This window comes from Oreochromis niloticus, linkage group LG9 (genome assembly GCF_001858045.2).
Source record: "Oreochromis niloticus isolate F11D_XX linkage group LG9, O_niloticus_UMD_NMBU, whole genome shotgun sequence".
In the NCBI taxonomy this organism is placed as follows: Eukaryota; Metazoa; Chordata; class Actinopteri; order Cichliformes; family Cichlidae; genus Oreochromis; species Oreochromis niloticus.
This window is the reverse complement of record NC_031974.2, coordinates 18,436,724-18,461,383: the sequence shown is the minus strand read 5'-3', so window position 1 is coordinate 18,461,383 and position 24,660 is coordinate 18,436,724. Positions and strand designations below refer to the sequence as shown.

Sequence of the window (24,660 nt, the reverse complement as noted above, 5' to 3'; positions counted from 1 at the left end):
AGTGCTCACAGTTCTACTGTGCTGAGGTATAAATGCAGGGAAATGAATGAAAATCATTAAATAATATCTTACTCCTATGCCAAATGACTCAGTTGCCATCCTGAGTTCTGGCCCCCCTCAAAAGGTTTTCAAGATAAATCTATATGATTAGTTGATTAGAGCTTTAGTCTACTTTCATTTATCACAGCCTCTATGCACAAAACTTTTTTCGAATTATATTTTATTCTACAAAGATCAAGGACCAAGCAGAGTGACACACAATCAAGAGGAAAAGACAAACTATCTAACAAAGGAAATAAAATTATGCTTATTAATAGAATTTCTGTGAGTTATTAAAAATTTCCTGATCCTCAGCATTGAACACACAGCATTGTTTTTAACTATTCTTGACTGCAGGTTCATGTCAGAGAAACCAGTTGCCTTCATATGCTGGTGTGGAAAATGTTTACATGTGAAGGAGGAAAAGTCAGTTCAGCTTTGTCTGATCCTGAGCGGTAGAGCAGCAACATGATAGGATTGCTTCGTTAAAAGGAAAGTGTGGGTTTCAAAAAAGAAAAGAGAGACCGGTGAAAGTGAAACTCATATGAAAAAAACTGCTGGACTTTCCTGGTATTAGTTAGCTTACCTAACTTATACTATCAGAAAACAATGCACAAAATCATCGAGTCTGAGTAATTTATTGAAACTCCAAATTCTACAAATGTTATTGTGTCATTTCTTTTAATTTTTTTAGGTAGTCTTCAGGAATAGTTCTCCAGGCTTCACGAAGGATATTTAAATCTCTTCTTTGGATGTTGGCTGCCTTTTCTTCTGTTCGCTGTAAAGATGATGCCACGCTGATTCAATAATGCTGAGATCTGGTTTTGGGGAGACCGGTCCATGACTGATAGAGTCTCACTGTGTGTTTTTCTATCCAGGTATGCTTTTACTGCACTGGCAGTGTGTTTTGGTCATTGTCAGGCTGAAGAATGAAGCTGTTTCCCTTCCTTAAGAAGGGCTTCTTGACAACCACCCTTCCTGTTTGTTAAGGACATGACTTTCAGATACTGTTCATCTGCTGTAGATAGTATTTTAGGCCTGCCCACGTTTCTTTTGTCCTCCACTTGTCCATTTTCCTCAGATTTTTTAAGGACATGCTGCACACTATGCTGCTATATACCAGGTTTTTAGATGGCAGATCTTTATCTATGCAAATAATATCCAATAATATTATCCATGGTACTTTCATATACTAAACTAAAGAAATGGGTATAAAATGTTTTTTTTTATGTCAGCAGCCAGTAATAAAGTTGTGTCTAAAGATTCAATTTAAAATTAAGTCTTGGCTAAGTTGTCTGTTATATGTGCTGTCTTTGTTATGCCTGAAAAACTTTAGGAGACCTCCAGAAGGCCTGAACCACATAATAAAACACACACGCACAGAGCTCAAGACTTTTATACAGTAATGTACATAATTACTTTTAAAATCTAATCGTAAGTTGTTCAAAAATGCAAATAATAGTGCATGACAAAAACAAATAAACCAATAAATATATAGAGTGCAGAACAAGATAAAAGCACACGTATCATTAAATCATACAATGAATAAAAGTCAGTAATATGACTTTGCTTCTCAGTATTATTTTTTTGGAAACGTTTATCCCGAATTTCTTTTTTTCTTAGCTGTGTGCAGCATTCAGAAGTGATGTGATCATATCATGCATGTCTAGTTCAACAAGTTTTTTTCTTTCAACCAAGCCATAAATCATTCACCCCAGATTTTTTCACCACAGTGTCAGTTTGTAATGTCCCAGATAACTAAAAATAACCAGAAATGTCACACATGGAAGTACTTGTCTATAAACTAATCCTTGTTACACTTTCAAGCGTTCTGCAGTAATACTCACAGTCCTGTTGTGCTGAATTATAAATGTAGACAGATGACTGAAAATAATAATAATAATAATAATGGATTGCATTTATATAGCGCTTTTCGGGACCCCTCAAAGCGCTTTACAATACCACTATTCATTCACTCTCACATTCATACACCGGTGAAGGCAAGCTACAGTTGTAGCCACAGCTGCCCTGGGGCAGACTGACAGAGGCGAGGCTGCCATGTTGCGCCATCGGCCCCTCTGGCCAACACCAGTAGGCGGTAGGTGAAGTGTCTTGCCCAAGGACACAACGACCGAGACTCTCCGAGCCGGGCCTCGAACCGGCAACCTTCCGATTACAAGACGAACACCCAAGTCTTGAGCCACGATCGCTGAAAATAATCACTCAATGACCATGTTTGAGTTCCATAAGATGAATCTAGATGATCATTTACAAAAAAGAGGTTGGAAAAAAGGTTATTTAGGCATGTTAATCGTTGTACTACTTGTTGTACTTCTTACTTTATAGATAGTTATTTGATTATTGTTGTATAAAGTGATGACAGTGATGACAAACCAAATGTGGTGACAAACTATCAAAAAATATTAATGGTTAATGGCCTTTATTTATATAGCGCTTTAATATTCCCTAAGGACCCCAAAGCGCTTTACATATCCAGTCATCCACCCAGTCATCCACCCATATTCACACACTGGTGATGGCAAGCTACATTGTAGCCACAGCCACCCTGGGGCGCACTGACAGAGGTGAGGCTGCCGGACACTGGCGCCACCGGGCCCTCTGACCACCACCAGTAGGCAACGGGTGAAGTGTCTTGCCCAAGGACACAACGACCGAGACTGTCCGAGCCGGGGCTCGAACCGGCAACCTTCTGATTACAAGGCGAACTCCCAACTCTTGAGCCATGATAAATATATGAAATTATGAAGACTGGCATTAATAAACAATGAAGCGACATTAAATAAATCAAAAAAGGAAAACATTTCTGCTCACAGATCAAACAGTATTTCCTGCTTAGAGCACCATCGCATTGAATTTGTGACTCATTTGATGTGAAAAATAATAATGGATAAAACGGTTTGATTACAAAATTATTATGCTTTCTCCTTTTTTCTGTCTTTTTTCTTCCTCCTGCCTGTCAGTTTGAACATTGCCCTCTTGTACATGCACTGTAATAACAAAAGTGACACAAATTGAAATGAATAAATATCCAACCCAAAGTAATTATCATTACTGTAAAGAAACACAGGGATGGAGAACTCGATGAACTAGACAGCAGCTTTTGTCTTACTGAGGTGTGAATGAACCTATAACTGTAGATGATTTATTCTGTAAACAGCAGTTTAACTTTACTCTATTAAGACATCATGTAATAATAAATGTAAAGAATGTCTCTTTTAATAAATTAAAGCTATTAAAGAAAACAGACTTAAATGTGCAGTAGTCCTTACCTAGCTGATAAATCTTGCTATCTAACATGGCAGTTTAATTAATAACAACAGTGAAACCTGCTATGAATGCCATACATTTCTGTGTCCGCAGTTTTCTTAAAAAGCACAAGTCTAACTTTTGAGAAGTGACCCAATGTAAACTGGAACTGGAATATATTCCAGTTGAGTAACAATGATGTGAGGGCAGCGGTTACACAGGTAGCTCCACCCTTTACGTACTGTTTCTGGGTTTGTTATCCAGTATAAATATGTGTGTCAGCAGCTTGTATTGAAACATCAGAGACACCTAAAAGCAAACGTTTACATCTCTGTTTATTTCAGCAGACCTTCAGAATGTCAGACGTGATCTGCGGAGGATGGTCAAAAACAAAGAAAGCTGATGAGCAAACTCAGAAGATCTGTGAAAATGTGAGCTTCAGTCTACTTTGATTTTTCAGAGTCTCTATGCACAAAAATCTTTACTTTGAATTTCAGTCTGATTGTATTGTAAATTGTATTTTATTTAAACAAAGGTCAAAAACCAAGTAGAAAAAGAGCCACAGAAGAATTATGCCGAATTTCATGCTGTGGAGTACAGGAGTCAGGTGGTGGCAGGAATAAACTATCTCATCAAGGTAATTATTACTGTGAAATTCATTACATGTGTTTTTCACATCATTGAAGGAGAAGAAGAAAAACTGTTTATGGACAGAGTTATTTGTGACATCCATGTGTGTTATTAAAATGTAAATCTGAGATTCCTCAGTGTTGAACACACAGCATGGTTTTCCCCACTTTGACTGCAGGTTCATGTTGGAGGAACCAATTACCTTCATCTGATGGTGTTGCATGAGCTTCCATGTAATGCAGGACAAGAAGTGGTGACTGGTGTACAGGAGCATCACCACAAAGACGATCCCCTTGTACCTTTCTAATGTGATCACAGAGCCTGCTTCAGCTTTCTCCAAAATGTTATTATCATTTTATTGTAATAATATTCCTGTGAACTTGAATGTTATACAGAGAGTATGATTACATATACAGGAATGAAGACAGAGATGGTACAATGTATACTTTAGAAGTGGATGAAGTTGAATAAATAGATTCACACATGAATAATAAAGAAATTATAAAATGTTTTGGGTTAATCAGTTTCTTGACAGTGAAGTCATATTTGGTGCTGATACTGTGAGTAAATCCCTTACAAACAATAAGAGGACATGGAAAATGAAAAATAAAAATTGAGAAAGGAAAAAGAAAACAAACAAGATACTGTTTATCTTGGTGTGAAAAATGAAAGGAAGTGACTTAATAAACAAGAAGCACTCAGAGAATGCAAACCTCCACCAAGGCAGTTCACCCTCTGGGCAGTATTTACTTTAAGTGAATAGTATTTGATTTAGCATACATTCAATTAGGGCTTTTTGCTGTTGTTGTTGTTCTTTATAAAGGTAATTTAAGAAGTTTGTAATGCAGCAAAAATCAGATAAGGGAAGCATGACAAATGTCTACTTTGGTTCCATAAACATTATGTAGGAGTAGTTCATTCAATAACAGGCATTGATTTGTAAAGATCCGGAAGAAAGAAATTTAACAAAGAGCGAGTCTTTATTTTGGCTGCACAAAACACTACAAAACAAAATGCGATAGGGCACTGAGATAAACTACAAAAAGCTATAACGGAAAAGCTAAATGTAAGAACACGAGACACATAGAAAAACAGTACAGAAACCTGAGATCTGAGAAAACCTGAGACTTGGAGACCACAAGAAGAGATAAGCAGACAACCTGATGAGAATACATGTACATAATTACTTTTAAAATCTAATCATAAGTTATTCAAAAATGCAAATAATAGTGCATGACAAAAACAAATAAACCAATAAATATATAGAGTGCAGAAGAAGATAAAAGCACACGTATCATTAAATCATACAATGAATAAAAGTCAGTAATATGACTTTGCTTCTCAGTATCATTTTTCTTGGAAACCTTTACCCCGAATTTCTTTTTGTCTTAGCTGTGTGCAGCATTCAGAGGTGAAGTGATCATATCATCCATGTCTAGTTCAACAAGTTTTTTGTCTTTCAAACAAGTCATAAATCCTTCACCCCAGATTTTTTCACCACAGTGTCAGTTTGCAGTTTCCCAGATAACTAAAGATAACCAGAAACGTCACACAAGAAAGTACTTGTCTCTAAACTGATTCTTGTTACTCTTCCAAGCATTCTGCAGTAATACTCACAGTCCTGTTGTGCTGAGGTATAAATCTAGATGATTAGTTGCAACGAAGAGGAAGATAAAAGGCTATTTAGATTATTAACTGAAAAGAACAATTACATTTTAAAGTGATGGAACTGCTGAGACCTTAAATCTAAGTCAAGAGCCTGTAAAGAAAAGAATTCTAGTCTATTTTTTTCCCGTGATGTTAATATCAATTAATCAATCTTTATTGACAGACTTTTCGCCTATCGTTTAAAAAAAACAGCAACAACAACACAACATATAAACCTATAAAATAAATATAAAAGATATTGTAAAGATATAAAACTATAATTTACATGAAATACACAATTACTTAAATGAAATCAATAAATACAACCAGTGATTCGTCAGACTGGATGAGTAACGGGAACTGCTCACTGTCGGGTCTGTGAGTGGTAAAATTATACTGTTACTAGAGGCAGTGGTGGTTTTTGATATGGGCGACATGGGCCATTGCCCAGGGCGGTATCGTGGTAGGGGCGGCGTGATGGGCATCAACAAAAAAAGTTTCTTGCGCCCATGCTGCCCCCATCCTACCAGCGTATGTGTGCTACAAGGTAGGTATCCTACAAAGAATTCTCATTGCATCATTATATGCAACATGCAGCTTCCACATGCTACATTGCTTGTAAGATAACCAGAAGGGGGCAGTATATAGCCATGTGCAATACGCTTTAATAATAGTTGTTTACACTCAATTATTCGATTATTTTATATAACCTTTTTAAAAAAATGATCACAGACCAATTTTGAAATATTTGAAGTAGTTTATAGTATACATGAAATTATCCAGACTGTTATTAATAAGCAATGAAGCAGTAGTCCTTACCTAGCTGATAAATCTTGCTACTTAATATGGCAGTTTAATTAATAATGCCAAATGTTGCCAATACAAACAAAGGCAAAAGAATTTTAATTCTTGTTTAGAATACACATTCTGAATGCACTTATGAAACGGGCACGTAAAATTTTTAAAGACTAGAAGAGTTTTCATCTCTGTTGATTGCAGGTTTATGATCATCTGAATATTCTTCAACAACTTGTGTCCAACGGTGGGGAGACTGAACTTGTTTGAGTAAGAGAAGGTCACAGTAAAGATGATCAAATTGGCACTTTTTAATCTAACTTGTTTAGATTGCCCTGTGCCTTTAGGCTGCTTTCCATGTAAATTAATCAAATATTCAAATTTGATAATATTTATGTTATAAGTTATTTTAAATCTATAGCTACTGAGACATTGTAACACTTAGCAATGAATGAAATGGAATGAACAATGTTGTAAGAGAATAAATGAAATAAAAAGAAGAAGTGAATATGGAGTTTACATAGAAAACACTGACTCACCTAAATGTGTATATCTCTATTAAGTCATGAGCAAAAACAAGAGTTCTCATTAAAAAACACAAACAAGGCAGGTTTGACAGGGTGATAACAGACAGACTGTTAATAAGTGTAAAGTTGCATTTTTGCAACTGCAGCTTCACATTGTTGTTGCACCTAAAATCTGTAAATCTTTTGAGATTTTTATATCAATTTTATCAACAGCAACAAGAAAACCTGGTATGTCTGTGAATATCCATTTGTTTGTCTGCAACCTTTGAACTGCACAATTATTATTTTTGACAACTGTCTTAGTGTAAGCTCAAATTTGGAGAGAAATTCATCAACAAGCGACATCATGACGTGAGGGCAACCTTTGCATGTAGCTTCACTCTTCAGGAACTGGTGCCACCTTCTGGTAAGTTTTCAGTGCTTACAGCATAAATATATGTGATAACCACCTGGGATTAAACAACTGAGACACGCAGACAGATGATAAGTATTTGGTTACTGTATTAATTTTCAGGTTTTTGTCCTTTACTTGAGTATTTATTTTTCAGACTACTTTTTACTTTTACTGCCTACACAATATAAATATGTGTAGTTTGTATTCCTTACATTTTTAAAACAGGTTTGCTACTTTAGGTTGAATGTCTTTTTTATTTTACATCACCACAAGCGTTCAAACATCAATTTGAGCCTACACAAGGAAGTATCATACTGGGGTGTTCAAATTTTACTGAAATAACAATGAGCAAACAAAAGCCATGTTGCCCTTAAAAGGCTCGCTTACCTTATACATATACTTCTCAATCTGACAGATCATCAGAACAGTTTGTACTTTTTTCAATCACAATTCGAGAATTCGAGCTGTGTCACGGCTGTTAATCCAAATTTTCCTTTCACGCACATCCCAAGGATGCTCTACTGGACTGAGATCTGGTGACTTTGGAGGCCATTTAAGTAAAATGTTTTGATGAGTCTGTGCAAAAAGTAGCCCGAGTTTCCTGCCCTTGGCTGACAGGTGTGACCCCCAGTGTGGTCTTCCATTGTGCTACCCCATCTCCTTCAAGGTCAGATGTCTTGTGCTTTCAGGGATGCTGTTCTGCATACCCTTTTTTGTAATGAGTGGTTACTTGAGTTACTGTTGCCTTCCTATGAGCTTGAAATAGTCCGAACTGTCCATTCTCCTCTCATATTTTCTCATTTCAGACCATTCCCTGTAAACCCAGGAGATGGTTGTACTTTCCTGCACACAATCCTAGTAAATCAACAATGACTGAAATATTATAGGGGTGATCGTGGCTCAAGAGTTGGCAGTTCGCCTTGTAATCGGAAGGTTGCTGGTTCGAGCCCCGGCTCCGACAGTCTCGGTCGTTGTGTCCTTGGGCAAGACACTTCACCCATTGCCTACTGGTGGTGGTCAGAGGGCCCGGTGGCGCCAGTGTCTGGCAGCCTCGCCTCTGTCAGTGCGCCCCAGGGCAGCTGTGGCTACAATGTAGTTTGCCATCACCAGTGTGTGAATGGGTGAATGACTGAATGTAGTGCAAAGCGCTTTGGGGTCCTTAGGGACTAAGTAAAGCGCCATTTACCATATTCACACCCTTCTGACATCAATGACGATGTCATACTTAGTCACCTTCTTCCTTATTCTGGTGTTCAGTTTAACCTTCAGCCGGCTGTCTTAGCCATGTCTACATGCCTTTGAGTTGCTCCTGATGTAAAAGGCTGATTCCTCTGACAAGCAGTGGAATGGCGTACCTAATAAAAAGGTTGCTGAATGTAAGTAGTGTGACTTTACTGGACTATACAGTAGTTGCAGCTGTGTTATCAGATTGTTTATATTTCCTTTGCCTGTTTTCTGAAGAATACAGTTTAACAAGTGTTATTTTCTATAAAGTTTCAAAACCATTTTTCACATTTCATTTTGTTTCTGAAATATTTCTATACATTAGGCCTACATTGTTGCAGAACTCTTTCCAAACTCAACAAGGTTTTGAGGGGAAAAAAACTTAAACATTTTGATGACTCAGTCTTAAAATGCTCCACCCTTTCCAGGGATGTTATACAGTATAAATATGTGTGTGAACCACCTGTACTGACACATCAGAAACACCTAAAGGCAAACGTTCACATCTCTGTTTATTTGAACAAACCTTCAGAATGGCTAAAGTGTTAAGTGGAGGATTCACAGAGACGATGCCTGCCACTCCAGAAATCCGGAAGATCTGTAATGAGGTGAGCTTCAGTCTACTTTAATTTTTCGCAGTCTCTACACACAAAACTCTTTACTCTGAATTTCAGTCTGGATTCATATCAAATTTTATTTTATTCAAACAAAGGTCAAGAGCCAAGCAGAGCAAAAGACAAATAAGAAATATGTGGAATTCCTTGCTCTTAAGTACAGGAGTCAGGTGGTGGCAGGAACAAACTATCTCATCAAGGTAAATATTACTGTCATATTCATTATACATGTTCTTCACATCATCCTGAAGAAAAATCAGAAAAGAAAAGCTATTTCTGGACAGACCTGTTACATTGAGCCTCAGTGTTGAACACAGTGTGGTTTTCACTTCTCTCCACTGCAGGTTCATGCTGGAGGAACCAGTTACCTTCATCTGCTGGTGTGGAGAAAGCTTCCATTTGAAGGAGGAAATGCCGTCCTGACTCGAGTACAAGAGCATCACCACAAAGACGATCCCCTTTTACCTTTCTAATGTGAGCTTGTTTCAGCTCCCTTTAAAAATGTGCATTTGTTGTGTTTAAAGAACTTCACACATCCATATTCCTTTGAAGTCGAATGTTATGCATAGAATAACTTTATATTTACAGTAATTAAAACAGCTAATACAATGTTTACTTTATAACTGAATGAAGGTGAATGAATAATTTCACAAATATTTAATAAAATAACATTCATTGGGATAATCTGTTTGTCATTTATCATGTAAATAAATCACTTGCAACCAGTAAAAAATGTGGAATGAGTCTTAATTCAAATACTAAGTGAGGTTCACTTAATATTTGAATAAGAGGAGGTAAGTTTATTTCAGCTGAGATAACAAGTATGTGCGCTTGTGTGTCTGTGTGTGTGTGTATCTATATACATATTTATAAAATCTCCTCACTTGGAGAAAAACAAAGTGTCAGAGCATTGCCTGATGGGCAATACTGATACAATGTCCTTGTCAAATTAAAAATGGTATCTCCGATTTCAGTGAGCTCCATTCTTCAGCCCAAAAACGAAAACTAATAAATTAATTAAATTACTTTCATTTGAATGTAAAAGTTCGCAAGCACTGAAGAGGAAAACTTTGTTTATAATAGAAAAAGGACAAATTGATTAGTGCTGATACATATCCTAGCATACTCAGCTAAGACTTGTTAGCATTATGATTTAGCATCACTGTGCTAAACTACAGCCAAACAGAAATGTTAGCTTGGCTCCAAGTACTAGGTTTATACTTTGTTTCATCTGACTGACAGACTGGCAGTAATATAATCACTGAATCTAAATAAGCTATGCTGACACACCCAGTTCTTAGAAAGTCTTTTCTCATGGATTGAGCTTTGTTAAGGAGTGTCATTACCGACTTTCACCAGTTGTTCTACCAGGCTGTGCTCAGACGTGCCTTCTCATCTCGCCTGCTGATTAATCCTGTGACTTTTTCCATTAAATCCCAACCCTAGTGCAGGTAACGATGGCTGAGACATTTTTTATTTTCTGTATCCAGTCTTACATCAGCAGAGTAGGACTGCGAGTATCAGAATATCTGGGAGTTTAACAAGAAACAGTTTATTGACAAGTATATGCACAGCTTAATATGTCTGAATTTTGCTTAATTAAGACATCCCAAAATTAAACTATGTTTGGCACCACTGGTACCGCAACAGTATCAGTGGCGAAAGGGGCTCTCAGATCAAGAAGGGGATGTAAGATGATACCAGGAAACTCCCTCATACTATCAACGTACAGAAGCTCCAGAAGACTGGCCTCCTTGGCACTGCTCGTATACCAAGTACAACTTTATCAGCTAAGTGTACTATGAAATGAACTCAGGTTTCCTCTAAAGCTTCAAGTATCGGATATTATAGCATTCTAACCAGGAAACACCTTATTTTGCCTAATTTTCAGGACTTCACTTTAACAAGAAAACTCACAGCCATAATGCGACAAATAGCAGGCCCAAAGAGCAGACTTAAGGAACAATCAACAATGTCTCAACAGTCAATGAACTTTGACATGCAGACTGTAGCAGCCAGGGATTGCACCACCACCTGTCCATGCAGTAGATCACCTGCTCTGCCTTCTGAGCTTCGTCCTACTAACCCATCAGCTGACCAGAAAATAGCATCAAAATTTAATCAGTAAAATTGAATTAACTTTGATCTGCGACAAACCGAAATGATTTCCACGTCTGCTCTATCAGGCTGTGGGACAGTAAGCTTTAAGGTTTAAATGGATCAAGTTTAAAGTTTCAAATGTGCAGACGTCACATTCCAGTTCATGAGCTGCATGTATTTGCAGGAGTTTCTCTCTTTTTTCAATACTTTTGTTAAGTTTTAACAAGGAACAAACTCTTCGACACAAATACCAAAGAATGACAAGCCCACCACACCCTCCCATGACAGTTCTACAACAGAGTTAGCAAATCCTCAATAGTAGATTAAGAAAAACAGACATTGTAATTGTCGGGTTCGTTTTTTCTCATCAGGGACTAGAAAGAGAGAGCATATTTCTCCTGTATTGGCTTCCCTTCATTGGCTCCCTGTTAAATCCAGAATCAAATTCAAAATCCTGCAATGTATTAAATAATCAGGCCCCATCTTATCTTAATGACCTTGTAGTGCCATATCACCCTATTAGAGACCTTTGCTCTCACACTGCAGGCTTACTTGTTGTTCCTAGAGTATTTAAAAGTAGAATGGGAGGCAGAGCCTTCAGTTTTCAGGGCCCTCTTCTGTGGAACCAGCTTCCAGTTTGGATTCGGGAGACAGACACTATCTCTACTTTTAAGATTAGGCTTAAAACTTTCCTTTTTGCTAAAGCATATAGTTTGGGCTGGACCAGGTGACCCTGAATCCTCCCTTAGTTATGCTGCAATGGGTGTAGCCTGCTGGGGGATTCCCATGATGTAGTGAGTATTTCTCATTGAGTCACCTTTCTCACTCACTATGTGTTAATAGACCTCTCTGCACTGAATCATACTTGTTATTAATCTCTGTCACTCTTCCACAGCATGTCTTTTGTCCTGTCTTCCTTCACTCAACCCCAACCGGTCACAGCAGATGGCCCCGCCCCTCCCTGAACCTGGTTCTGCTGGAGGTTTCTTCCTGTTAAAATTGAGTTTTTCCTTCGCACTGTCGCTTGCTCATAGGGGGTCATATGACTGTTGGGTTTTTCTCTGTATGTATTATTGTAGGGTCTACCTTACAATATAAAGCACTTTGATTCGACTGTTGTTGTGATTTTGTGCTGTATAAATAAAATTGAATTGAATAAACTCTTCAAGTTAGTTTTACATGGCTCCATGGATCTCCGGTTGGCCAGGGGACAAAGAAAGGATCCCACTCCTTATTGAATAGGCTTTTTATAATATGGTAAAAACAAGACATGAATATGATCGATTTGAAAAAGAGCTGTGGTTTAAACTTTGCCTCCCTATTGGTCTTCAATATTTTTCCCTATGGGCTCGTGTTGTATGGGTATGGCATTGTCTTTCAACACTTTCTATAATACATATTTTTTCAATAAAAGATATGACATAAATGTGTGATAAAAATGATGAGGTGTTTCCGAAATATAAAATAGTTGATGCTTTTAGAGAGAGCTGATGGGTCGATGGATTTTACGTAGAAAATAAGTCTACTCTAAATTGTTATGTTCCATTTAAATCATGAAAAAACAGCAAAAACAAGAAGAACAAACATGACCCAGAAGGAGCTGTTATGACAAAAAATTATCACAGCAACATGTGACTGTGCTGAAAACCACTTAAAAGCTGAACTGACAAATCAAACTGTATGTAGCTTTGACTGGGTGACAACAGACAGACTGTAAGTAAGCATGAAGGTGCATTTTTGTAATCGCAACTTCATGCTTATTTTGCCTGCTTAGTAAATCTGACCTTTAACCTTTTAAGATTTTGATATGAACTCGATCAAGAGCAACAGGGAAACCTGCTATGTCCATGCATATCTGTTTGTTTGTCTGCAACCTCTGAATTGCACAATTATAATTTTTGAGAAGTGCCACAGTGTAAGCTGGAACATATAGCTCCACCCATCAAGTACTGGAGAAACTTGAGTTTATATTTTCATATTAGGTCATAAACAATCAGAAAAAAGGAAGACACCCATGCCTCTCATTACAGAAGCATGGAATGACAATCCCAGTACCTTCAGTAAATGTTTATGACTTCTCTGCAAGCTTTTTAAAATACATCACAATGTTTTTATTTATAACCGGCTGTGTTTATCATCTGTGTGGTTTGGTCAAAGGAAATTTGAGAATTTATGTTCATAAAAGTAAGAAAAGTTTCAAGAAATATCTGCATCAGCCTAAAAATGTTTGAAAACACAGCTCACAGGAGTAAATATATTTGCTTGCTTTATTTCTAATGGTGGAAATTTTAGAAAAAAAAAAATCTACTCAAGTATTTTAAGAGGAGGAAGACTCAGCTTTTATTAAACCAACAATAATTAATACTATTAATACCCATTTGTGATCAGGTGGGGCCCTCCAGTGGAAATGAAATGAACTGCGAGTACTGGACTTGTGTGATCACTCTGCTGACAGGAGGCTGAGATAGACCGCTGCAGTGCTTCTGTTTTTTCAGTCAGGAAACGTTATAGTGATAGAACGTGTCAGCCATGACATCAGGATCAGTCACATTTCCTCTGTGAAATAGAAGTTTTCGTCCTTTCCTTATTGAGAGATCTTTACATCTCTGATAAACAGAGAAAATGATCAGATCAAGTCAGAAGCACTCAAAAGTAAAATACCAACGTACGTAGTGAATACAGCTCCTGTTGTTAAGCAAGTACAACAGACCACGTTTAACAAAGACGACTTAGTTTGGAGGATTGGCGATTTCTTATAAGGTACACTTGAGGCTAATGGAAGTGTCGTTCTTTTTGCTGGTGCTTGGTACCAAATCAAATTTTTGGACAGACAGATATTTGACACTGTATGAAAACTTGAGGAATGATCAAAGCTTGTAAATCTCATCGTGAGGGATGGACTGATGAACAACCCAACAGTTGTTGAACCGATTCCTGATGAAGACAGTGCATAGTAAACATTTGAATTCAATACATGTAAAAAGGACGTCTAAGGTCTACAAATGATTTCAAACTCAGACAACCATTTGACTCCGTTTTTAAAAAACTCTTTTTGTACAATATTTTTGTCTTGGGAGAAGCACACAGGTGACTGTTTTACAACGGTGGTAAATTAACACAGTAATGACACCGGAATATATTTGTGTGTCGGGGAAGAGGTCGGAGATGTCTGGGTGGTGAACAGCCTGCAGCGAGGACTCAGCAACAGTTCACAGTTTCAGCTCCAGCCTGGATTTAAACCTCGAGTGAAAGAGCTCCTTTCATGAAGCAGGACTTCATTTCACCTTCGGAGGCGTGTAGTGGATTCTGCACCTTTCGTTGAAAACCTGAACCGAGGAAACGTCAGTTAGTAACACACGATAACGACGGCTCATTTATGTGTGACTGTAGGACGAGTCAGTGATGAGAACAGCGAGCAAACAGTACCTTCAGACTTCTGTCATTTACAACTTCTTCAACGTTCAGCTCTGACTGCATCAGCTTTAACTGGGGACAGGGGAAAAAAACCAAAGTATCTCTATTATTATTTTGCTCTAATAAGATAACAGGGTCTGTTTATTCAAATTTTAAAAAATAAAAAAAGAGAAGGATTAGATTTCCTCAGTAGTTACTTGATGCATTTAGCCCTGCAGGTTCAGTCAGTTACAGAAGGTTTGTTCTGTATTTTTAAGTTTACCATTTCAAATTTGAAGCTTTTTGCAAGTTTAAGATATTCATTTACAATTCATTTATGATCCTCACAGCACAGGAAAACTAAATTAAAGGCATCCACCGTGGATTCAGTGGCTATAGCTGCTAAACCTACAAGAGACAGAGTTAACAATGAAGCAACACAAAGTGACAGATCCTTATTTGTATTCCTCATTATGGTCAAAAACTGCAGAAACACAGAATCCTACATCTCCCATAATGCAACCGAATAAGATTGGAGGCAGACTTCCTTGCAGTTAGAAATGCAGACTTTGTTTTAGAAAAGCAAGCTAAACTTCATGTATAAATCTAGTGGATTGCTCTTTATATGCTTGGAGCTCTACAAATACAAATCCACTCATCCTTTTGAAAAAAAAAACAAAAAAAAAAAACATGATAAGAAAACTGCTTTAAGAATGTAAAAAAAAAAAAAAAAGGACATGGAATTTTTATAGACAGGACTTACTTTGGTTTGCTCCTTCCTGAGCTGTTTGATTAGTGCCATGTTTTCATTGTCCTTTGCTCTTTGCTCCCGCAGCTGTCCCACCACCTCTGATGTTTGAGCTATACAAGCCTTGATAGCTTTGTCTCTGCTCAGATGAGCCTCCATCATCTGTAAGAAAACACATACACATAAACACACACAACATTAATATTTCTGTACGCCTTCACAGACTTCATGCCAGCTTTCATGTCTGTTCAGACTCTTATGGCTCCTGCAGCGAAGACTTTGGAGGACAACAGCCGATTCTGACACAAGACAATTATTCAGATATGGATGACCCTGCGAAACACGCACCAGTTCTGAAACAGGGATGCTTCACACACATATACCCGGCAGCACAGCATTTCCAAAGTAAGCAGCTATGACTAGTTCAGCATTCGCCAACATGTGGATTATGGTGTCAAGCTCTCTCCCTGAGTTTTATGGCACTGAACGCTGGCCAGAAAAGTCTGTGTAGACCCTTATGTTGCCATATTGTTTGTGATCGTTGACTTTTTTGGATACAAAAATATCATTAGTTGACAATTTTATCCAAAATTTGGAAACTGTCATAATTAGAGTATGAATTGTTAAGTTTTGTCAAGCTACAGTAACCTTTGGCTTATCACCACAATTGCAGTAGAGGGCCACACCTCCCTCAGCGTCATTTTACTTTACTGGAGTTCTTTCATGCCAGGTGCTTGCTCACAGGGGATCATCTGATTATTGGGGTTCTCTCTAATATTGTGGTCTCTTTTCCTTGAGGTGAACGCTGTTTTGTGAAATGAAACTGAACTTAAAAGACTGAATTTGAATCAGTTCGTCCCTGACTCTATGTGAAGATTTAAGGCAAGTTTAAAGAGGCTGCTTGAAATTGTTTCCCGGACACTTGATGTTAGACAGACTTCTTAACAGGTCCCCTTTGAACCTCTCCCTGGCATTGCATTGCGTTACATAACCAAACTGCCAGGTATTAAGTTCACTGTTTAAAATATGCCATTTATTTATTCTTTATTGCTGTGGTAACCTTTTTGTTGTTTTTGTGGCAATGACAATAATGGGAATTTGAATTCACAACGTGGTGAGACCTGGTGGTCACACTCACAGATTCATAGAGCTGTTTGCAGGTTTGTGTGGCATCCACTTTGCCTGAGAAGGAGACTGTGGGCACGGTGGTGTTCAGGGCATGGACGATGCGGTCGTCTATAGTGCGCATCACCTTCAGTACCTCCTGAAATAACACACAGAAGTACACAAAGAGAGTCAGCAGCTTTACATCAACTAAAACTAAACTAAATACATTTGTAACACGATATGCTGTCTTTTGTCTCATTAAGATGGAGTCAGATTTAAATCTGATCGGCTGTACTCCCCACCCAAAAATGGTGGTTCAAAACGAGTTGCTTCCTTAAGGAAATAAGTTTATGTATCTTGTTTACAACAGAGGGCAAGATGGCAGGCAAGATTAACAAGGCTCATTTAGCAGCTGATATACTTTTAAGGAGGGATCCAAACATCTTTAGCCTGCTACCATGAGAGAAGAAATACAGGTTTAATATAAAGTTGAACCTGTTGAACCCAGAGATAAATATAATTTACATATTTGATTAGCAAAAGGGTAAAGGATTAATGTAGTATTCTGTGCTCACAATGCTCTGTATCCACTGCTTTCCTTATATAGTCATTTGCATGCATTTGCATGAACAGCATGCCTGCAAAGTGTAGACAGTTAAGGGAGGGGGGTAATTGCATCAGCTCTAGGAACACACTAATAGGCTGCTATTGGTTGTTGTTTATTTTCTTAACTGTGGTTTAGATGCTTTGCTCGCCAAACAAACAAATTGACGGCATGAATGATCATCTCCAAAACCACCTAGAAAAAGAAGTCAAACCTCTAAATCTTCAAAATTAATGTTAGAATAAGAGGCAAGTTTACATGCAACTAAAAACAGGGCTTTTTCCCCTTAATTTCTACCAGCATTTAACTCTACTTCTACATATGGTTTACCAATAACAAAGTAGCATAGCTTTGGTCAGTACACTCCGTACTCTGAGAGGACTTCTGAGTGAAAGAATCTGAAATATGTACCCCCCCCCCAAAATGGGATTTTTTTTGAGCAGAAATGTATGAGGCTCCTTTTTTAATCAGATATGGCTGTGTGTATTCTGGCATCAGCACATAAAAAGATAAGCGCTGCCCTTCTGCTGGCTTGCAAAGGCTGACCAATCAGAAGAAAGAGTGCTTTTGCTGCCTGGAGATAGGCGCTAAAATGACTTCCCAAAGCCTCATAAACAGCCTATATGGAATAAATAAATGTACGTGTGTTAATTATGAATTATGCAAAGCGAGTTCAGTCAAGTTCTAGCATAAAAATATAAATCTGGAAAATAACACAATAAACCAAACCATGACATCTATAAATAAATTATGGCAGTTTAGAGAGTCAGTTATGAAAGGCTGCACGGGTTTGCTGATCCACATACTGAAAGCTCTGAGCACTGTGCCTCCTTGAACTCGTGCAGGTCTTTAGTAATCAGGAGGGTCACCAATTCATCGGCTCTCGCGCAAAATAAACAGCGCGGCAAGCGAACTGCGGGGGAGGCGGTGATTCGACTGGCCGTCGGTGCGTGATCGGCCTTCACGGAACAATTAATCAGTCGTTAACGTTACCTGAAACATTGAATAGTCCTCACAGTTTAAACTTCCACCGGGCGCCGCCATAGTGGACTGCACGGGTCCTTCACCAGGATCACCGGTGGTGGAGGTGGCTGTCCAAGAAAGTGCCTGCACGGAAAGGCTTTAATAATGCCTATAGGTTATTTATTTGTTTTTGCCGCATTCACAAATTACCATCTGCCGCACGTATTAACGCAAAGTGAATATATTAAAATAAATAAAAATACAAGTATAGTGAATAACACCATTTTTACTAATACGTTTTCCACTTGTTCTTCTTAACTTTAGCTTAACTCCCAGCAGCCCTGTTTGTGATTCCTAATAATTAAACCACAACCTAGCGAAAGCAAAGCCCCCACCACAGCCACAGAGGGTGGACGCTGTCCAAACGGCATAAATACGGGCCCTAGCTTGTTTCTTTTGATCAGTCATACGACACAGCGTCCTATCTTACGGGTCCTGTTAGCTAGCTGTTTGACATTCAGCAGCTGAGGAGGGACTGACAGATTTCCAGCGCACTTTAATGGTTTTTTAGAGACACTGGACTTTGTGTATTCAATCAGCAAAAGCATGAATTTCATCAGATCCCGCCTTTCCATCGGCAGCCTCCTCGGTTCGTATAGCTGACTTGAATTTCTATGTTTTCGTTGCGTAATAACTCGCTTGAATACTCTCTCTGATGCTTGTTGATGTTATTTGGTTATAAAATCAGCTGTAAGTTAGTTCTGGACTCTGTTATAAATAAATGTTTGATGCTTTTTCGAGGTCTTGCATTTGTTGGAATGGTATTTCCTGTCTACTTGTGGCAGTAAAAGCAATTTGTGAAATTGGTGCGTGGTGTCTCGGTAAATTATCCCATTAAAAACATTTGGCCTAGTTAACTTGTTTTATTATCATTATACGCTATTCAGGCCTGGTTAACCAGGCACTCCTACTTGGTATGAACAGTGTCTTTAATTGAAGATGTTCGTAGTCGTGTTTGTTTGTTTTTTGTAAAATTAAACACTTCTCAGTTTTAGCCCCTTCAGGTGTGATGATTTCTGTTTTGTGTCATGTAGTTGTCACTTGTGTCCAATTTAGAGCTTTAGATATAGATACTTTATTGAGCCCACAAAGAAAATTGCTTTTATATCAGGAGGATAAAGAATAACGGTATACAATAAATACACAGCTTAGTTAAAGTGCTACAGACGTATAATGAGGACTTTGAGACAGTGCAAAACAGAATTGTAAAAATAAATGAATAAAAATGAGGTTAAGTTAGGATAAAAAGTAATACTGACATTGCGCAATAGCAAATTCGTTTGAATAATTCAGATTCAACGCTAAATGATTCTCATAATATTCGTTTATTCTCTTTTCCTTGGCATTTTGCCCCAGCGTAATTAAAGAACGTAATTTAATTTTGAGCCTTTTAAGGGCTGTTCTCAAATTTGTAATGCTAAAGTTGTAATTGGGTGATTAATTAGTTGTTGCAACACGTTACTAAATTTCTTGTTTTAACTGTTTAATTTCTTTTTTCAGTAGCATCAGCTAGTTCTATCGTCACTAATGTGACTTCCTGCTTTACTCGATGTGATACTAGTGCAGGTAATACACACATTGTTCTGTATCTAAACAGGTCAGAGGAGACATGTCATTCAGACATGGAGCCACAGAGGGATGTGCAATAAACTGCAGGCTACCAAAGCGGAGGCCTCACCTGCAGCACCAGCACATGGTAGGGTTTGAACAGCAGATAAGCTGCCCACCCCTTTGTCTCATCTGTACAACCCCAAAAAGTAAGGCCTAGTTCAAAAGTCATCATAAGACAATGCACAATATTTACTGATAAACCTGAAAAAAACTAAATACCGTCTTCTAAGTTTGAACTTGAACTTCTATGTTTTCATAAAAATGTGTGGCATGACTTTAATATGGAAAATGCTACACTCATAGTGATGTAATAGTATTCTAAAAATGTTGACTTTGTGCGTTGCAGGGTATTTGTGATGGCTAAGTGTGTGAATTTTTTAAATCCCAAAAGACTAAGAGGGACACAGGAAGTGAGGTCGCAGTGTGCAGGTCACGATGTGAATCTCTGGCTTTTTGTTCAGGAAGCACGTGGAGTTGCAGGCTTCATTATAATGCATGCTTTGTTAATTCACACAGAGCCACGTCCTGCATTCAGAGTCCCAGGCTACAGGCCCTCAGATATGGACAAGAAGATGCTGATCTGGTCAGGGCGCTTCAAGTCAGCAGACCAGATACCAGAGACTGTGTCGTAAGTAGCCTTTTCCTGTTTATACCAGACCTCCCGGCACACTGCAGTCCAACTGCCTCTGTCACATTCAGTTAAGTTGCATCACAGGAACAGGGCTAGCTAACAGGATGAGCGGCGGCACAGCGTGTAGCTGGTCCTCGGACAGCTGCAGTTCAAACAAGCCCTCTATTGGTGACTGGAGAGGATTATCTTGGCATCGGGGCGGAGATCACATCTGATCTGCTGCTGCGATGTAAAGACCTGCATGGCAAGCTTATAAACAGAAGCCCTCCTATGTCCTGTACTCAAAAGCCCCAGTATCCAAAACAAAGCAAAATGTGTGAAGGACTGAATATCTGCTGACAGTCAACAATGCTGCTATAACTGGAACAAAAGGCCCTGTAAATATCGTGCTACTGCGCTGATCCTCAATAACAATAACAAGATTAAATGCTGAGGTCTTCTCATGTTTCAAGCCTACTTTTGAGCCAAGAAAACATTTCCTAATGAGTTTTCATGTGTACGTGTGCTTCTTCTACAGGTTTGAGATGATTGACGCTGCCAGAAACAAAATCAGAGTAAAGGCTGCCTACGTGATGATGGCTGCCACGATAGGAGCCTGTATGATTATGGTGTTCATGGGCAAAAGGGTAACAATGGATGAATGAGTCTTGCGTGAAACTTTTTTTTTTTTCCTCTCTCTCTCTTTTCAACTCCGGTAACTGTCAACAAGGACAGACATGTCATCACTGCTATCCAGTAATGTGAAAGAGCAGGTTTAATCCTGCCTGTTCACATAGGCTCATGTACGTCATGTTATGAATAAACAGAGCAATGACTTGCAATTAAAAGTTTCGTCACAAAATGTCCCAAAGTTCCCACTGTGACATTTCAACCTATGTTTAAAAATAGCAGGATATCAAAGTGGAAAATGTATCACAATTTTAAGTCCCCTGCAAGAATTTTAATAATTAGTGAGTAATTTAATTCTCACTGCTTTGATTCATGCATTGCCTCCGTATTCTCATTCAAATTTAAATAATGCCACATGTATTTTCCTGCAGGCTCTTGCCAGGAATGAGACCCTGACGGCACTAAACATCGAGAAGAAAGCCAGATGGAGGGAAGAACTCAAGAAACCAAGTGACAGTGCTGTTGCCCTGTCTGACAAGGCTCAGTGATGGAAGATGATTCGTTCAGACACGCTCATGATTTATTCTCAAACCCAAGCCAATAGCGTCTCACTTTCTGTGTATACCACAACTTCTCCAGTCCCACCGTTTGGAGGTGTAGTGCAACCAAAAAAATATCAGCAGTAAATTCTGAGTAGTGCTTTTGCAACTAGGAAATTGGCCTTAACAATAGTTTGAAATAATTTAGTACCTAATGCAAAATGTATCTACTTAGTGAATGTATATAAATAACAGGGTTATAAAGTGGCACTTGATTAATGGCACAAACCATTATTTTGGTAGTGCCATTTGGTTGTCTCAGACCAGTGGAGGGTTTACTATTGCTGCAATGTGCATTTATGCCTTGTGAAAACATTCTTTCCCCTTTTTGTGGAACATTAAGTAGCTGATTGGATGTGACTTGTTCACCTGTGCAGTGGGCCCCTCTAACTGGGCTTCTTATTTCATGGCCACTATGATGTGCCATCTGTGTTTGTATGTGGTGAGCACCAAAACTAGTGCAATAAAGCAGTTCTTCTATAAAAATGTGCAGTCTCATTTAATGACCCCTGGTTTGGGCACATGTGGACACCTTCCAAGGCTATTGGAAGGCTTATTTCAGGAAATATGCACCATTGAATACCTCCTGCCTTCATTTATTTATTGCAGCTATCTCTACTAAAGTTTGGGAGGGTAATTTGGATAATACAGTATTTTATTTTCCCTGCAATATCGTCACGAACTATACTGCTGGAAAAAACTTAAAGGACCACTTTTTAATCAGCATATTGCATGGTGAGAAAGGTGGGATTGAAATAGATTGATTTCCCCTGGCTTACCTCTCATTATATCGGATGGGAGGTAAAAGGTCTTATCTTTTTTAACTTTTTAATGGGTGAAGTGATACAGGGTGCTATAATACAGTTTAGCTGTATGTGCTTTTGCCAATAGTAAATCTTTGATTAACAATAAAAGTTTGGGCGACAAAATTATTCTAACTGCCCTTACCTTTTACTGCGATTGGTGTGTGTGTGGGTGCATGCATGTGATTCTGTGCTGCGAGTGGTTTTTGCACATGCGGGGAATGTAAACATGGCAAACGGCCCAGAGCTTGTCTGTAGCGCTCAGTCAGAATGACTAAGCAGAGGGGTTGAGGTTTCTTTTGTTTGTTTTAACATATATGATTGAATAAAAGAAATTGGATGTGTTATGATTAATAAACAGTTTTGAATATGAAAAGTGCTGGTTTAAAGATTAAACTTGGTTTTCAATCATGTCTGTGAAAAAGAGGGAGGATAAGGTGTTGCTAGACATGAGGTGATTATATGTCAACATTGATGGGATAACCAGAGAGAGAAGGGGATGCAAATGAGTGTAAAAGAGGGCACCTGGGAACATTCGGGGTTGGTTCTTCCGATGAGCATAAGAAATCTGAAGATTTGGCTTTGGTGGTCCGCAGTTAGAAATTATAAGAAATAATGCCAGAAGAGCAACCAGTGTGGAGACACTAATTGGATTTATAATTTTTGACTTTTTCTCTGCTCATTTTCCTGCATTAGATTATAAATTCAACAGGATTTGGACTCTGCTTCTCTCCCATTGGGTTATATACCTACACAGAAGAGATAAGTGTGTCGGTGGTCAAGGTGTGGTCATTCTCTCCAATCTCGCTCACAGAGTAGAACTAAATCAACATTAGCTCAGAATAGGTCATTAAGATAGGTCGTATTTGTGTTTGGCCTTTGCTTTGCTTCTGCTAAACTACTTTAATAAAATATCCTGCATTCAAAAAGCCTAAATTGTGGGCATTCTCTTTTTAACCCTTTGTGAGTAAAGGTAAAAAACTGAGTTTTAATGTTCATTTTAAGTACTGTTAGCATGAGGTGATACCTGGACGCAAGAGGGGGTGCACAGGTAGTCCAATTCCAGGATGGCACATCAATACGTGCCATTGCTAAGTTTGCTGGATCTCCCACCACAGCCAAGAACATGGAGAAGATTCCAGGAGACAAGCAGGTACTCTAGGAGAACTGGACAGGGCCGTAGAAGGTCCTGAACCCATCAGCAGGACCAGCATCTGCTCCTTTGTGCAAAGAGGGACGGGGTGAGTAGTGCCAGAGCTACAAAATGCCCTCCAGCAGACTAGTGTGAGGCCGTTTATCAATGCCCAAGTACGCGAGTACGTACTCGCGTTCTCGGTGAGTACGTACTCGCCGAGAACGCACGGGAGTACGTACCCGCCGAGAACGCGAGCACGGACTCGTGGGCCGTTTCTCAATTCTCAAGTACGCGAGCACGGACTCGTGATTTGTACAGTCGGAACACCAGCATAGGTGATGATGTCACAGGTCCGGAGTTTTTACTGCCGTCCCCTCTTAATGTAACTGTGAGTAACATGTTATGAAGCTTAACTTTAATCACAGCCAAACCGGTTTACTCAGGAACAAATAACACACTGAAATAAACCAAACATTAACATTTAGAAGTGATCTAAGTGACTTATATATCATTTTTAACCGCACTAGTGAAACCTCTAATAATAAAAATAGTGTACATGTACATACGTGTACATACCTTAATAAAAACAAGCAGGTGAGATGTTAGAACGCTTTTATTTCTATTCTAGTGGACACTCAATACTATAGACAGCTGCTGGGGTTTCTTTAACCTGAGTAGTGAGAAGTCCGCGAGCGGGGGGGGGGGGGGACGATGTGCCGGGAGTCCGCTGTTGAGTTTTGGACGAAATGCATTCTGGGATACATAGCTGTCCCAAGTCTACATCGATGCATGCTCGATAAAATGGGCGGATCGAGAACACATCCGGGACTTTTTCGCGTTCTCGGCGTGATGCGTACTTCGAATTGGAACAGTACTTGGTCTCCGACTGATGACGTATCACGAGTACACGAGAACGCAAGTACGCACAAGTACGCATATTGATAAACGCCTACAGACTTGATTAGCATGGCCTGAGGCCCCGATATCCTCTATTAGCCCCGGTCCTCACTGCCTACCACCATGGAGCCCAACTGGCATTCACTGTAAAATACTGGAATTTCCAGGTCCACCACTGGCGACCTGTGATTTTTACAGATAAGAGCAGATTCACCCTGAGCATATGTGACAGACTTGAAAGGGTCTGGATAAGCAGTGGAGAA

The 24,660-nt window shown here is 38.9% G+C and overlaps 4 protein-coding genes across 6 annotated transcripts; 3 read left to right on the top strand and 1 right to left on the bottom strand.

Moving 5' to 3' along the window:
- The first annotated feature begins 3,605 nt into the window (after nucleotides 1–3,605).
- On the top strand, nucleotides 3,606–4,445 carry LOC100697579 (cystatin-B-like). The gene is made up of 3 exons (XM_003439188.2): nucleotides 3,606–3,737; nucleotides 3,842–3,943; nucleotides 4,115–4,445. Exons 1-3 carry the CDS (start codon nucleotides 3,663–3,665, stop codon nucleotides 4,241–4,243), a joined length of 306 nt encoding a protein of 101 aa, XP_003439236.1. The 5' UTR covers nucleotides 3,606–3,662; the 3' UTR covers nucleotides 4,244–4,445.
- Nucleotides 4,446–8,974: 4,529 nt separating this feature from the next.
- LOC100708320 (cystatin-A1) lies at nucleotides 8,975–9,816 on the top strand. Its single transcript, XM_003439314.4, has 3 exons — nucleotides 8,975–9,131; nucleotides 9,236–9,337; nucleotides 9,482–9,816. Exons 1-3 carry the CDS (start codon nucleotides 9,057–9,059, stop codon nucleotides 9,608–9,610), a joined length of 306 nt encoding a protein of 101 aa, XP_003439362.1. The 5' UTR covers nucleotides 8,975–9,056; the 3' UTR covers nucleotides 9,611–9,816.
- A 3,736-nt stretch (nucleotides 9,817–13,552) lies between these two features.
- On the bottom strand, nucleotides 13,553–18,215 carry mix23 (mitochondrial matrix import factor 23). Of its 2 annotated transcripts, none has more exons than XM_013277468.3 (5): nucleotides 18,083–18,215; nucleotides 16,517–16,642; nucleotides 15,394–15,540; nucleotides 14,664–14,723; nucleotides 13,553–14,563 (listed from the first exon to the last, which is right to left on the bottom strand). In XM_013277468.3, the coding sequence occupies exons 1-5, from the start codon at nucleotides 18,131–18,133 to the stop codon at nucleotides 14,513–14,515; spliced, it is 435 nt and encodes a 144-aa protein (XP_013132922.1). In that variant the 5' UTR covers nucleotides 18,134–18,215; the 3' UTR covers nucleotides 13,553–14,512. The 2 variants fall into 2 exon arrangements, with proteins under 2 accessions (XP_013132922.1, XP_013132924.1); XM_013277470.3 differs by lacking the exon at nucleotides 18,083–18,215 and adding an exon at nucleotides 17,896–18,047.
- A 260-nt stretch (nucleotides 18,216–18,475) lies between these two features.
- fam162a (family with sequence similarity 162 member A) lies at nucleotides 18,476–22,048 on the top strand. Of its 2 annotated transcripts, none has more exons than XM_019363117.2 (5): nucleotides 18,476–18,701; nucleotides 19,710–19,869; nucleotides 20,240–20,351; nucleotides 20,872–20,980; nucleotides 21,395–22,048. In XM_019363117.2, the coding sequence occupies exons 2-5, from the start codon at nucleotides 19,722–19,724 to the stop codon at nucleotides 21,509–21,511; spliced, it is 486 nt and encodes a 161-aa protein (XP_019218662.1). In that variant the 5' UTR covers nucleotides 18,476–18,701; nucleotides 19,710–19,721; the 3' UTR covers nucleotides 21,512–22,048. The 2 variants fall into 2 exon arrangements, with proteins under 2 accessions (XP_019218662.1, XP_003439238.1); XM_003439190.5 differs by having other exon boundaries at nucleotides 18,496–18,701; nucleotides 19,710–19,808; nucleotides 21,395–21,766.
- The last annotated feature ends 2,612 nt before the right edge of the window (nucleotides 22,049–24,660 follow it).

Excerpts from the sequence above, each read along its gene's own strand:
- mix23 (XM_013277468.3), bottom strand. The coding sequence starts at position 18,133 with ATGGCGGCGCCCGGTGGAAGTTTAAACTGTGAGGACTATTCAATGTTT. Across the intron at positions 16,643-18,082 it reads AGGACTATTCAATGTTTCAG|GAGGTACTGAAGGTGATGCG; the intron begins GTAACGTTAACG and ends GTGTTATTTCAG. Across the intron at positions 14,724-15,393 it reads TCAGGAAGGAGCAAACCAAA|TTAAAGCTGATGCAGTCAGA; the intron begins GTAAGTCCTGTC and ends CCCTGTCCCCAG.
- LOC100697579 (XM_003439188.2), top strand. The coding sequence starts at position 3,663 with ATGTCAGACGTGATCTGCGGAGGATGGTCAAAAACAAAGAAAGCTGAT. Across the intron at positions 3,738-3,841 it reads CTCAGAAGATCTGTGAAAAT|GTCAAAAACCAAGTAGAAAA; the intron begins GTGAGCTTCAGT and ends ATTTAAACAAAG. Across the intron at positions 3,944-4,114 it reads GAATAAACTATCTCATCAAG|GTTCATGTTGGAGGAACCAA; the intron begins GTAATTATTACT and ends CTTTGACTGCAG.
- LOC100708320 (XM_003439314.4), top strand. The coding sequence starts at position 9,057 with ATGGCTAAAGTGTTAAGTGGAGGATTCACAGAGACGATGCCTGCCACT. Across the intron at positions 9,132-9,235 it reads TCCGGAAGATCTGTAATGAG|GTCAAGAGCCAAGCAGAGCA; the intron begins GTGAGCTTCAGT and ends ATTCAAACAAAG. Across the intron at positions 9,338-9,481 it reads GAACAAACTATCTCATCAAG|GTTCATGCTGGAGGAACCAG; the intron begins GTAAATATTACT and ends TCTCCACTGCAG.
- fam162a (XM_019363117.2), top strand. The coding sequence starts at position 19,722 with ATGTCATTCAGACATGGAGCCACAGAGGGATGTGCAATAAACTGCAGG. Across the intron at positions 19,870-20,239 it reads CATCTGTACAACCCCAAAAA|AGCCACGTCCTGCATTCAGA; the intron begins GTAAGGCCTAGT and ends TAATTCACACAG. Across the intron at positions 20,981-21,394 it reads TGGTGTTCATGGGCAAAAGG|GCTCTTGCCAGGAATGAGAC; the intron begins GTAACAATGGAT and ends ATTTTCCTGCAG.